This window comes from Equus quagga, chromosome 11 (assembly GCF_021613505.1).
Source record: "Equus quagga isolate Etosha38 chromosome 11, UCLA_HA_Equagga_1.0, whole genome shotgun sequence".
NCBI classification, from domain to species: domain Eukaryota; kingdom Metazoa; phylum Chordata; class Mammalia; order Perissodactyla; family Equidae; genus Equus; species Equus quagga.
The window spans coordinates 45,447,439-45,461,950 of NC_060277.1; the positions used below are offsets into that span (position 1 = coordinate 45,447,439).

General features: G+C 40.8%; 1 protein-coding gene across 1 annotated transcript in view; it reads left to right on the forward strand.

Annotated features, from left to right (window-relative positions):
• The first annotated feature begins 205 nt into the window (after positions 1-205).
• The window catches only part of TBX18 (T-box transcription factor 18), a 28,941-nt gene continuing 14,634 nt past the window's right edge, over positions 206-14,512 (forward strand). The window contains exons 1-4 of the mRNA XM_046677338.1: positions 206-890; positions 2,098-2,302; positions 4,454-4,555; positions 7,634-7,805. Of these exons, the coding sequence (XP_046533294.1) occupies positions 602-890; positions 2,098-2,302; positions 4,454-4,555; positions 7,634-7,805 (768 nt within the window). The 5' untranslated portion in view covers positions 206-601. The remainder of the gene's footprint in view (positions 891-2,097; positions 2,303-4,453; positions 4,556-7,633; positions 7,806-14,512) is intronic.

Genomic DNA, 14,512 nt, shown 5'->3' on the forward strand with positions numbered 1-14,512 from the left:
CACTTCCAAGCCAGATGGCGGCGCTTTTCACTCTTGGTTTTTTGCAACCTTGTAAGGAAGTGGGCGCGGGCAGCGCGGTGTCAGCGCCTCCTAATTGGCCGGCCGTCTCGGTGATTGACAGGGGCCCGGTCTCCGCCCCCGCCGCTTTATTGACACTAATGAGCAAGTTCTTCCCACCGCTCTCCTGCCTGGAAGTGCTGACAGATCAAGGCAACAAATTTCAATTACAATCCCTAATTTGTGTCCGCAGAGTGTTTTTTACCCATGTTAGTCCTCTCTGGCGCATCAGTCGAGGCAGATCTTGGAGCAGCAGGAGGAGGTGGAGGGGGTGGGAGCGAAGGAGTGCATCAGTGAGAGAGCGCGCGCGAGAGACCGAGGAAAGGAAACTTGGCGGGCGCGTCGCTGGTTCCTCGGATCCCAACCCAAGCGAGAAAGAGGAAACGCCAAATTTGTGTTTGCCCGCGGCGGGAAAGGGGTCAGATCTCGGCCTGCGGGAGGCCCCTAGAGTCGTTCACATTTTGGTGGGGGCAGGAAAGCGAGTGTGTGCGTGTGCCCGCGTGAGTGTATATGAGTGAGGGGCGGGCGGGCGCCGGCGGCGGGGATGGCCGAGAAGCGGAGAGGCTCGCCGTGCAGCATGCTAAGCCTTAAGGCGCATGCCTTCTCCGTGGAGGCGCTGATCGGCGCCGAGAAGCAGCAACAGCTTCAGAAGAAGCGGCGAAAGCTGGGCACGGAGGAGACGGCCGAAGCCATAGATGATGGAGGCAGCAGCCGCGGCGGCGGCGCGGGCGAGAAGGGCTCCTCTGAGGGAGACGAAGGCGCTGGGGCGGCGTCCGGGCCCCCCCGGAGCTGCGCAGACCTGGAGCGGAGCTGCGGCTCCCGCGGAGCCGCGGGTGAGTCGGCCCCTTCCTGCCTAACTTCTTCCCGGCGTGTCCTCTCCCGGGTCGCGCCAGCCCGCACGGCCCCGAGAACCTGAACTTCTGCGAGTTGTGGGCGTGCGCGCGCGCGCGCGATGTCCCTAAGTGCCGGAGGCAACTCGCCGCACGCGCACTGGCCATGGGTGTCAAGGCACAAAGCTCGCCACCGCCCTGGCCGCTCTCGCTGTGCAACTCGGGTCACCCTGCCTTGGTTAAAATGCCGCTTCCAGCCTCGCTTCTGGGGCTGCCGCCGCCTACTCGGCGACCCGCGCGCTCAGCCGCTGCTGTTTGCGGCGCTCGGCGGTGCCGAGCTGTGCTTTCCGTATCTGCCTCCCTTGGGGTTCCAGCCAATGGGTGCTCTTTTTTCTTTCCTAACTTTTAAAAGCATGGGGGTGGGGGGAACGACGGCATAACCCCCCCGAAACCGGAACGAATGTCCTAAACCGTTAGGGCAAACCAGGAAGAGGGCGGCGTATCTGCAAACGTGGTTTCCCGAGGGGTAGCTGAGCGGTTCCCTTCCCTTCCCCTCCCGGTTCCCCCTGCCAAGGCCGACGGCGACCGCGGGCTTGCTTTCTGCGCTCCTCTGGCCCCTTTGCTGCTTGGCTGAGAAACACAGGGAGGCCGGGCCGGGGAGGTCGGCAGGAGCGGAGTCTGAAGAACTTTCTAGGGGATGCCTCCGGTCGGGCCCAAAGCGAGGCGCCTCGGACGCCTATCGCGAAGGGAGGCCCAGGCGCTTCGGGCCGGGCGCGGGGTCGCCAGGCGCTTTCGCTGCGTGCGCTCCGGGCCGCCGCGGGTGTCGGGCTCTGCACTGGGGATCTGGATTCAGGAACCCATTTCAGGCTCCGTAAGGGCACGCATCCCAGACCCCAGCGGCAGCCCGAAACTTATTTTGGGGCCTTGACAGGGCGGACGCGGGGAGGGTGGAGTGGACGCGGCCCGCAGGCCTCTTTAGGACTCCGGACTTGGAGGCCAAAGGGGACCCACTTGAGCATCGAGTGTACCTTTGGCTGGCAGAGCGGGTGTTTACCCCTGAGCCTGTTTGATAGAAGGACCCGATGGCAGGAAAGCTGCCCGTTTGCTCCTGGTCCTTTTCTTCTCCCAGCCGCCCTCGGGGATCTGTCTCCCGTCAGGCTTCCCCTCTGGAGTCCTCACCGGGTACCCCTCTCTGCCCTTTGCTGCCCAGGCGGCTGTGAGGACGGCTTCCTGCAGGGCGCTGCTCCCCTGGCGTCCCCGGGAGGCTCCCCGAAGGGGTCCCCGGCGCCCACCCTGGCCCGGCCCGGGACCCCGCTGCCCTCGCCGCAGGCCCCGCGGGTGGATCTGCAGGGAGCTGAGCTCTGGAAGCGCTTTCACGAGATCGGCACGGAGATGATCATCACCAAGGCGGGCAGGTAAAGGGCGAGCTGGCGCGAACGGCCCGGCCCTGGGTTAGGAAGAAGGGCCTGCAGCACGGTGGGGTCTCTGGGTAGCATTTTCGTACGAACAGGACAAGGCCCCAGGTAGTGGTTCACTTTTGAGACTAGCTTTGCCTCCCTACCCCAGAGTCCAGGCGGTGAGGGGCTCTGCCCCGCCGCCCTCCTGCTGGATGCTGGGGAGAAAGAAATCACCGTCGTTGCCGCAGCGGTACCGTTTCGGTTGATATTCCGCGTGCAGGGTAGCTACGGATTGGTGGTCATATTTATGTCTGTCCAGGGGTTTATTTAGGCTCTAGTTAGCGTTTCTGAAACTATGGGAGAGATCATTCCACAGTTCTTAAAAAAAAGCAGTTTACTCTTTAGCAAACTATGATTTACTTTTTCAGATTCAGAACTTCCAGGTTGAGTCTTTATCGAAATATTTCCTGGCAATGTGAGAACGTACTGTGTTGTGCTATTTTGATGTTAGACTAGGATAAAAAGTTACTGGAATCATCGGTAATACATGCTTAATCCCTGCAGAAATAATTACCCTGATTTTTACAAACCATTTTTGTAGATCCACAGTTATACATTTTTTTTCCTAAATAACATCCAACACATTAGCCTAAATTTGCTGAAGAATACAAAAAAAATTTGTAAGAAGTTATATCAGTTTTTTGCAAGTGTGAAATTTGCACATCCATTAGGTAATAAAATAAATGGATTTGTTTACCAAATCATATTAATTTGAGGAAGGTACAGGAATATTTGCATTTTAAAGTTTTCAATTTATTTAGTGCAGTGAAATTATGAATAACATCTTCCTTAAAAGGAAGTTAAAAAAGCACACACCACTCTTTCATGGAGTGCACATGGCAGAAACCTGGATAGCATAAAAGTATCCAAACTTATTAGAAATTACAAAAACATATTTTATTGAATCCATATGCTACCTTCTACATTTTCACAGAGCTTTTATTAATGATCCAAATTCAGTCTTCAACACAAAGCAACAGTTGTCTTATAAAGGATGTAGTTAAAGGCCTCTACTCTTTATCTTACAGGTGCACTGAAATAACACTAAAACAGCCATCATATTAAACTGTTCTCATGCCTAGTTAGGAATAATGGACTTTCTTTTCTCTGGAAGTGGTCTTTAACAGCATTATTGTTATAGAAAAAAATTGGTAAATAACAGTGCTAAAATTTGTGTTATAAGGTTAAATTAGCAAAAATTAGATTAACTGGAAGGGTCCTAGACATAAATCATTAGATGAAAGTTAAAAAAAAAGAAAAAAAAAAAAGAAAGAAAGAACTGCTCTATTTGTTTTTCCTATACAATAATTTGCAGTTATATTCCTTGCTACTCTGCTCTTTTAAAAAGTTAGGTGCATTTACTTTAGCATCTCCTTTGATATGCATCTCTGGAAAGCCAAGAGAAATGTGGATTTTCATTTGTTTTAATTAGCGAAGTTTTGAGGAAATGTGGTTAAATAAGAAAGTATTTTCAGGGTTTGGTGGGGAAAGGAATGATTTGGTAAATATACATTGTGTTTAGTTTCTGCTTTCAATAAAGAAGTTTTACTATACCTTTCAAATTTAGAGCAACTTTTACACTTCACCTTTACCACACTGCAGACAGGAAGTCCTGTCTCAATAAAGAACATATTGTTTGGTTACAGCATGGCACATTGGCTCCTTGTGGTTTTTTATAACCCTTTTAAAATTTCACGTTATAATATATTTTATCACTTTTAGAAATTCAAATTTTCTATTCCTCCCATTTGGAACATTTTATTATCTGTGTTTTTAAAGCAAATATGCTTACTGATTTTTATTTAAAAAATAAAATACTTTCTTTAAGTGCTATTGTTCCTTCAGTGTACAATTCTTTTGCTTTTAGCTATGCTGACATTTAGGTAAACATGGAACACACGTACAGGGTACAAGAAATTACTTTAAAAGCCTTAGTTTTGATATGTCGTGTGTTCTGAGTCTTTGAATTATATTACCAAAGTGAATACTATAAATTCATACACATGAAAAATAGAGATTTGAGAGGTTTCTTTGCGTTTTCATTCTCCATGTGTAATCGCAAGCAAAAACAAAACCCAAACCGTCTTTCCTCCCTTCCCTTGTACATAGGCGCATGTTTCCAGCAATGAGAGTGAAGATCTCAGGATTAGATCCTCACCAGCAATATTACATTGCCATGGATATTGTGCCAGTGGACAACAAAAGATACAGGTACAGCCATCAGATGGATACAGGAGGATAAGGAAACGCTAGGATTTTACAGGCTGTGCCTGTTTGATCTGCTACGACTGTGATGTTTATTTCCAGAAGCCTGCAGAATTCCCAGATCCACACTCCAACCCCTGTCAGTTCCAGTAGCCCAGATGATGCCTTCTCTCGCAGGAAATGTGAAAACTTAATTTTTGTTTTGCTTTTAATAGATACAGAAATGTCTTTAAGTATTGAAGACTTTTAATAGGGGCCAGTTTAGTGTTGCTAAACTAAATGTATCCTTTATATTTATTCATATTTTGATTAGAATTGAGAGGAAATACTAAGTTTGCAGATATACATAATACAAAATGAAATGTTTCATTTTCTTCATGATTTTTTGATCTTTAAATAAATTCTCTTTAACTTGTTACATTCAAAATCTTAACTGCAGGCTTTTTTCCTTTAATTTGAGAAAATTATTTAATATTTTTTACAATTAACAAAAATAAAGTACCATATTCATTACAATATTAAGGCGTCCTTAAACTAGCAATGAGTTTGGCACCTTACCATTGTTTTTTGGTTGTTAGTTACAGTAACTTTTTTTAAAAAACCTTCTGTAATATTTGGAGTTTGAAAGAGAATATATTTATCTAGTTAGGATAAAGTTGGAGAAGTTATACATTCTTCAGTTTCAAACCTACCTCTGCTCTATTTCTTCTGTAAGTAAGCAAATAAGCTATTTTCAATGACAATGCTTTTTACTTTCCTAAAGAGTTAAAAATGCTAACGTTTAAAAAAGCAAATTTTGAGTGGAAGATCAGAAGAAGCTGCTTTAAATTTTGGTCCTCTTTGTTTCTATTTTTTAAAAAACAGCTAGAGCATTTAGTAAGTTTTCAAATGGAATCAGATTTGGTTTTTCCCACTTTTTAACACTTAGGGAGTTGCTCTTTTGAGATGGGTTTATGGTGTCAAAAGTATACAGATTTAATTAGTACAGGCATATATGGAATACTAAAAAAAAGTGGGTCATAAAAAGGACAGTTTTATTTGTGTTTTGTGTATAAGTTGTATTACTTATTTTAACTAAATAACTCATTAGGGAGTTTTCTAAAATTATCTACTGTGTGACAGAAACTAGAAGGCATTGAAGTTTATTCTTTAAATAGACTTGGCTTAAAATCCGTATTCTAATTTGGGTTTGATGCTAAGGAAAATAATGTAATTCTTAATGAGCTTAGAAGTTATTCCTTTGTCTTCGAAGTTTGTCTCCTATTTCTTTCTCAAAATTTCCTCCATGTATTTTGGGTGGTTTATTTTACTTAACTGATTCCTATTGTTCTCACATAAAGCAAGAAGAATTTCAAGTGTTAGTGTTAAAATGCCAGATTTTAAAAGATCAAATTGTAATTGTAAAACATAAATTTGCTTTCACTTACCTTACTTTTGAAGAAGAAATTTGTTTTTTGCATTTGTATTTAGGATGTTTCACACAGAATATATAACACGTAGCATTTATTCTCTTAGTGGATGTGGATTTTTGAGCTATTCAATATGCATACCTTTTGAAGATTTTAATGGGGCATATTACTCTATTTTGGTAATATCTATATCCATAGTGCCATTTTGTTCTTGCTTTTCTAAGATTTGCATTTTATTTTCCAATTTTTTTCAGCAATAGTAGAAAACTTTTTTTGGCTCATTCTTTGCTGTCAAAGAGTGGCATTTGGTCAAGTTAAAAATGAGCGTGATTTATTAGAATATCAAATTAATATTCACAAAAGCACATGCACTTAGGAACTTGCTTATTGAAATTACATTTTATCAATTAAGTTGTTAAAATTAGTCTTAATTTTGTGATTATGTATTTTTTCCTAAGAAAAGAAATTAAACAAGACGTACAGAGCTCAAAAGAGAATGAAATACGTGCCTGTAGTTGAAACAAAGGGCTTCACCAGAGATGTTATGAAAATATTTGTTGCTATTTTAAAAAGCAATTTTCATACTCTACAGGTAGAATTTTCTAAGACTGTTTACAACTTGTTGCTTTAAATTGTATGCCGTATTTTAAAACACAATGGAAGAAAAATGCCTAAGTATAAAATTTCATTTTATACTCTTTTCTAAGTGATTCATCGATATACTAGTTTCTAGTTTTTGAATTAGTGTATTTTAAATTAACATTAATAAATGATAATTTGAATATAGGATTAAATATTATGATATTTTTTACTTGAAATATTGTTATTTAAATATATTACTCTTATTGAGTCAATACTTTTGACATATATAAACAAACAGAATGGGATGTTTTGTCTCTTAATTAGAGAAGTAGTACTAATTAGATATGCCATCATTTTCAAAGTTTGATTTGTATTTTAACTAGTGCTATGTGAAAACTAAAGAATTTTATTACAAAGGTCAAGAAAGAGAAATACAAGAGATAAAGACCTGCATTTTATGATTATACAGAATTTAAAAATTGAACTGAATACTTTATCCTTAATTTATAATGTAATAGAATTAGAAAAAAGTTATAAATTATATTGGATAAAACTTTTTTCCTATGAAAATAAGAGTTATTGGAGCTTCTGACAATTTCCCCTTGCCTTTCTACCATCTATCCCATCAGCCTGTATGTAAGCCTAAAATGGGAAGTGATCCTAAAGGAAATGGGACACTTTAAGATAAAATTCTCAAGTATTTTTGAGATTTACTTAAAGATGAGCTTGACAACTTAATAGTTCCTTTATGTCAACTGACTATCCAGCTGAAAACAAAATATCTTAATACAGACAGAATGTCTAATGTGAATAAGTGTAATTCATAAGAATTAAAATACTTACATTTATGGTGGTGATAGCCTGTATATCTCACTAATCCTTAACATACACTTACTCCGAGTGGTCAGTAGGCCACTGCTGCCTTACAGAGTTTATGAAAAGTGCTTGAAATCTTATTTTATATGAATTGGATATAAAGAGCAAATCATTGTATTTTAGACTTTGAAAAAGATGGTGCACATTTTGTCTGATTCTACTGAGTTACAAATTCCAAGAAAGCAATAGTCCACATACTGGTGTCACTGCCTTCTAGGTATGTTTACCACAGCTCTAAGTGGATGGTGGCGGGGAACGCTGACTCCCCGGTGCCACCTCGGGTGTACATTCATCCAGACTCGCCTGCCTCCGGGGAGACTTGGATGAGACAAGTGATCAGCTTCGACAAGCTGAAGCTCACCAACAATGAACTGGATGACCAGGGCCACGTGAGTAGATTGCCTCCCTAACACGCCACCGTTGGAGGGTGCAGCCCTATCTACACTGTGCCCGACTGAAGGAAATGAACTTTTTAAAGATTATGATATTCCTCTCCTGGTAAATCAGCATGTGCATAATCTGTGCAAAATCAAGGTTATATTTGCATCAGAGACTATGCCCGGGGCCCAAGTATTCTGTGAAGCATTTAATAGGTTAAAACTAGATACAGCATTTGTACCGGAATGAAAGAACCCCTGGCAGACTTTTTTAGCCAACATTTGTTTGAAATCCTGTGAAGTAAGTGCTAATTATTATACTCTGAATATGAATACTTGGGAATTGGGTTGACAGGGATAATGATTTATTGTGTACTGCAGATCCAGCTCTTTTCCCAGCTGAAGCTCATTGCCTCTCAGTAATGGTCCAGGCTTATGCTGTTTGTGCGTTCCATCTGCAAGCTCCCAGTTGTTTCATAATGACATCTAATGTGTCAAAATATGCTACAATAATAATTCTTTTTAGTTCTAAAACTGCTAAATCATGATACGTAAGTCAAAGTCAGCCATTCCAATAATAACGTCATTTTTAACACTTTATTAATTTTTATGCAGTATTGCTCCTAAGCAAAACTTTAATAAATAAATGACTCTGGATACATGATGATTTCCATTCAAAGCTAGCATTTCTGTTAGCTATTTCTATTACTCGACAGGGTTTTGGTTGAGGCAGGATTGAAATGCCTTTTGAAGAGTACATCTTATGTGAAATGAATATCAACTAGTTCATTTCTCAAAGGGGTGACAGTAAGATAGCATATTTATGAGCAAATCTTTTAAAATGAAAATGTTAACTGTCACAAGTTAGTAAGACAGTGATGACAGGATATTATTTGCAAATTGCTAGACAATATCTTACTCAATTGACCTTAATGAAAACATTTCCGTACGAATTTCATTGTGGTACAAATGCGGAATGTAGATTTTTAAAATGTCTCTCTCTCACATTGCCAGTGCTTTTGTCTTTTTGTTGCCTTTTATGATTTAAACAGAATCAGAAAAGTAACATAGTAGATTTCATTTCTGAATCCAACTTCGTGCCCTATATTTTAGTGCAAGACTTCGTTTCCTTTCTTTTTATTCTGTATTTATACAGTCAAGTTGTAACAATTATTTTTTATTTGACTTCGGTGAAAGAGCAGTAGTTTCTGTCTCACTGAAGGAGCTGACTGTGAAATGTTGCCAGCATGTCCTTTGAGAGGTTCTTTATTTTCTTGGAGTAGAAAATTTAAAAATAAATGTCAAAAGCTTAAATATACTATACTTTTCTGAGTTCTACAGTTTGTGAATATATTTTTTAACGAGATAATTGAGTCTAAAGAGTCTACACTGTCATATATAAAGTAAAACTTCTTTTAATAATTTAAATCAATATAGTCATTTTATAATTCTAATTCTTTCAGAACAAATTTCTGGCTTTATATCTAACATATCTTTAATATTAGATATAGATCTAGCAATTTATCTATTTCATGTTAACTTTGTAATTTTGCTAGACTTTATTTAAAACTGTATTCTCCAGAGAAACAGAACCAATAGGTTATGTATAAATATATATAGAGAGAGATTTATTTTAAAGAAATAGCTCTCATAAGTATGAGGCCTGGTAGGTTTGAAATCTGCAGGGCATGTTAGGAGAGTGACAACCCAGGGAAGGTGTGACGTGCGCTGACTCTGAAGGCAGTCTGGAGGCAGAATTCCCTCTTCCTCAGGGACCTCAGTCTTTTTTCTTAAGGCCTTCAACTGATTGGACAAAGCCCACCCATTATAGAGGAGGATAATCTGCTTTACTCAAAGTCTACTAATTTAAATGTTAATCTCATAAAAAAAAAATACCTTCACAGCAACATCCAGCCTGGTGTTTGACCAAATATCTAGGTACCATGGCCTAGCCAAGTTTACATATGCACTTAATTATCATGCAGCATTGTTTAAAACACAAAAGAATAGATTCAAATTGAAACTCAATTGTTTATGCCTAAATAATTATAATATTTCACTATTAAGAAAAAAAATAGCAGAAAACAGGCAAAATCTAGAGAAGTGTGTCATCTACCAGTGAAATTCTTCTTTTAAGGTTGTGGCAGGATATAATATTTTAATGTTGTTGTTAGTACTGTTGAGTCGATTTCAACTCCTAGCACCCCTGTGGACAGCAGGGTAGAACCCTGCCCGGTCTTTTTGCACCATCCTCTCCCCTTCTGGCGCTCTATCAGACGGTGCTCCACTGGTGTTCATAGGGTTTTCATGGCCAATTTTCTTCAGAAGTGGGTGGCCAGGCCCTTCTTCCTAGTCTGTGTTAGTCTAGAAGCTCTGCTGAAACCTGTCCACCATGGGTGACCCTGCTGGTATTTGAAATACTGATATCATAGCTTTCAGCATCCTAGCAACATGGAGCTGCCACAGTGTGACAACCAACAGACAGACGAGTGATGTGGTTCCCTGACTGGGAAATGAACTCAGGCTGTGGTGGTGAGAACGCTGAATCTTAACCACTAGACCACCAGGGCTGGCTAATACTTTCGTAGGGGGAGGTAGTAAAGTGTGTGGGGAACAGGAAGAGAAAGATATGTACCTGTGCATTTTAGAAGCAAGGAAATTGCCTTTGCAAGTGGGAAAAATGTACGTATCAGATACTAGAGGGGAATGTAGGATGGAAAATGCTCTTTTCTGTTATTTATTTTAAAAACTTACTTTCGAAGACTTTGTGAAATGTAGTAAAAGATAAGAAGCTAGTCTCTGCCTTCAGGAACCTTCCAGCCTAGATGGGGAGAGAAGACATGCACACGGATAACTATGCTGTCAGCTCAGAGAAGGACAGACACCATAATCCTCCAGCCAGGAGAGACTGGCAAGGCTTTGTGCAGAAGGTGTCTGTGGTGTTTGTTTACTCAGTTTGATGAACCCAAATAAGGCTAGTGATTAGGCATTTGTTTCTTATTCTATTATTGATGTGACTCGGGGTCTAAGAAGACAGTAGGACCACTGGGTGGGAGTTTCTAATTCTTTCCTGATGCAGAGATCTCGCAGGGACTCACCCCTCTGTACTTATATGGTTGACGCCACTCCCTCCCAACCCAGTTCTAAAAGCAGTGGCGCTAATCCCTAACTAATCAAGCTCTAGACTCAAACGAAATGAGAGGTGATTTGCTAACTTGCTTTCTAAATTGTTTTCTTACTTTTTTTGGTCCTCTCAGTTCCCGGTTTTACTTTCCTAAAGATGCATAAACGTTCAACATAGTGACTTGAGATCTCCATGTAGACCTGGGACTTTTATTAAACACAGAGTGATTGCATGACTCAAATCCTCACAGGCTGTGACAGGGCCCTGGAGGGCATGAGACATGAGATCGTGTGCCATTGAAGTTTTCTCCAAAGTGACTTTTCATCTTCTCAAAGACCAGGGATTATTTAGAGAGGAACATTGGTGAGAATCTAGAGTGGAAATGTCCCACTGCTCTGCAGCTAAACTTTGAATATTGTGAAAACTTTATAATCCTTACTTGCTTCTTAGGGAATCTGTAGCCAGATTTATGTTGGATTGTACACAAACCAAGACTGGTCCTTGGGCTGCCCATGAGCAGATGCTTAGCATGTGTGGGTAGGGTATTTCCTCCTCATCATGTGCGTAATTCCCTATTCATCTGGAATTTTCCATCTGGAGGGAAATATTTACATGAGTATTTTTCCAAAGAATTAGAAGACATTTAACAGGTAACAGTGCACCTTAAGCCTAGGCAGGACTTGTACCCACAGTGCTGTGGTGCTTTGGAAGGAAGCACGGCCAGGTGGCCACAGCCAGGGGACCTGTGGGATGGCCTGTACTCCCAGGGACTGCTGAGGAGTCAATAACATAGAGTCACTCTAGCTCTGGTTTGTCCTCACCCTCTTCTCATTTATGCTCGAGAGTCAGGGAGGGAGAAAAGATATTACACAGGAGATTGCTCAGATCTCCCTGCTGGAAGGAACTTGCAACAGCTTAGCGGGCCAACACATTCATGTTGGAGGGCAAGTCAGTTCCACTCTCTGAGGCTTGGCTTTCTCATGAGTTACATTGGAACCAGAGGATTTTGAGTGAGTCAAATGAGCTGAGGAACTTGAAAGTACACATTTGAAAGGAGGGCTTTATATATAGCATCACGTCTGAAACAAAAACAAGGTCACCTTGCTGTGGAGCTTGCAACCAGGTGTTACTGCCTTGACCTCTGCCATTTAAAGTGAGTCAGGATCTGGTATCACCAAAGTGCAGGGAGCCAGGTTTTTGTTATTTGCTCCTCCTTGATCCTTTGCTTGACTTGTTCCAATGCTGGCATTTAGGTCATCTAGAAAATTTCCAGAGTCAGCAGGTAGTGTTTCCCTATTGAGCTGTTTTGTAAGACTGGACGCAGCTGGCATGTCTGTCAAACAGCAGACACTTTAGCCCCGTCAGATCAGAAATAAGTAATATCCTGCTTCTTTCAACACAAACCTACGTCTTTAAAGCAGAAAAAACACGTGTTAACCTTCACATGGGAAAGCACCCGGTGTTTATGGACATAGATCCATGTGACTATTTGTGCCAATAGGTAATGCCAAAAAGAAAAAAATATCCTCCATCTAAACAGAACAGAGAACATGGAGCATGCAGATCAGATAGAATGATCTGAGTTTGGGTAATGGGCATTATTATTGTGGTTTCCTTGTTTATAAGGCCAGTGGCTCTCCTGGTTCTACTCGTTGTATTAAATAAGCAAAATTTTATTGACCACTGGTCATTGTACGTTTGATAGTTCATTAAAAAGCAAATAATGCTATTTTATAAAGAACTGAGGCTTGTTTAGCATTCCCTAAAAACGGGGATGTACTAAATTCTTATACATAATATTGAAAGTATATTATTTTGCTTGAATCATCTTCAGGTTTCTATGGGCAGTTGCCCTTTAATGTGGAAACATAGGCATACATTGGCTATTTCTGTACCCTGCCCCAATATAATCTACTTTAAGTCATTTTAAAAACCCAGAAGGATATAAACAAGCAAATGCAATTAAAATTTGTGTAGCTATGGAGAAATCTGCTTGACGCAACAAAGACTTCATAAAACAAGAACCTACTTTTCATTGACTAGTAAATAGAAACTCAAATCACATTTTGTTTCCTTCATTCCAAGTCAGTTCATTCTCATCTTCTGAAATTGGCTATGAACTCATTTTTATTTGTTTAATGTAAAGTAGCTTTCTCCAATTTTTCTTCTGCTCTGGGATTTGCTGATCATTAGGGTTATTAGAATTAAATTTTCCTTCTGTGTTTTTAAACTTTTTATCTGACTCACAGCAACATATACGTTTTATGTCATGACCTCGTGCACACACACATATACACGCAAAAGTAACAAGGTTTTGGCAATACAGTACTTATCCTTACTATAAGCAGCACACTCTATTTTTCTACTTTATTTTATAACTTTATTTCTTTAAAAAAATGCCTGGTGGCAACCCTTCAAGTTGATTTCATGAGCCACTAATGGCTTACTGGAGTTCTATCCTTTTTTAGACATGGAAAGAAGCTTTTCCAGAGTTGCAGATTTGTGTGTGTCCGCAGGTGGGGATGAGAGCTATCATCCCCACTCACTTTTTCTTCATATTCAAGCTGCATCCCCATCAAGCAAGTCTGGTGGGCACGATCGTTAGATTTGCTGTCCAGGCATTTCTGCCACTGATAGAAAGAAAACGTTAGGGTAGGAAAAGAAAAAAGAAAAAAGAACCCTGACCACAGCACTGGTTACTACCAGAGGGTAAAGACATCCTCTTCTGGCAGCAAACATACTCTCCAGGTAGCGGGCTGTTTGTGTTTCGGCTGATTAAATGTTCTGAATTTGGCTTATTTAAACTGCCTGCATTCTGAAAAACTTGAGGTGGGTCAAACAGTGTGTTTTTCCAAGACTTTTAAAAGTACTTCTCCTCCAAACTCCTAATACCCCAAAACCTGAATTCAAATCTAATAGCTCAGGAAAGACATAGGTTTGCTAACTAAATTCGTTACTGAATACCTGAATATGGAAGACCAGAGCAAATAGAAAATCCCACTGGATGAGGCTATTTCTTGACCCCACTGCCTCCGCCTCAAAAGGAAAGAACATATAAAGAAAAATTCACCCACAACCCCATCTTCTAGAAACGATCACTGTTAATATCTTTGTATGGGTCCTTTTTACTATCTATTTTTATGTAATTGTGACAGTTTGGATCCTTTTTTACCATTTAAGATTTAAAAAGTTGCATTTCATTATGTGGTTAAAAATGTCGTGAACAGGATTAGTAATGGCTGAATAATACCGTATCCCACTGCGTGAACTTTCATTTACCTAACCAGCCTACTCAAGTAAGTAGTTTATAGTTTTTCCACTGTTATAAAGGGTGTGATGCAAATCTTTGTTCACGAAATGCTTTTCTGGATTTGGAATATTTCCTTAAGAGAAATTCTCAGAAGTGGAATCATCGGGTAGAAGATGGTTGAACCGTATTACCAGATTCCCTTAGCAGAGTCTGAGGGAGCCAGCTTTTCTATCCCCGGGCATCTGGGTTTTGGAGGCCTTGTTGTGACGGAGGCATGGACACTGGGCTCTCCAGGCAAACCAGAGACTTTGTGAGCCGCACGCAAGGCAGACCCAGAAGTATCCT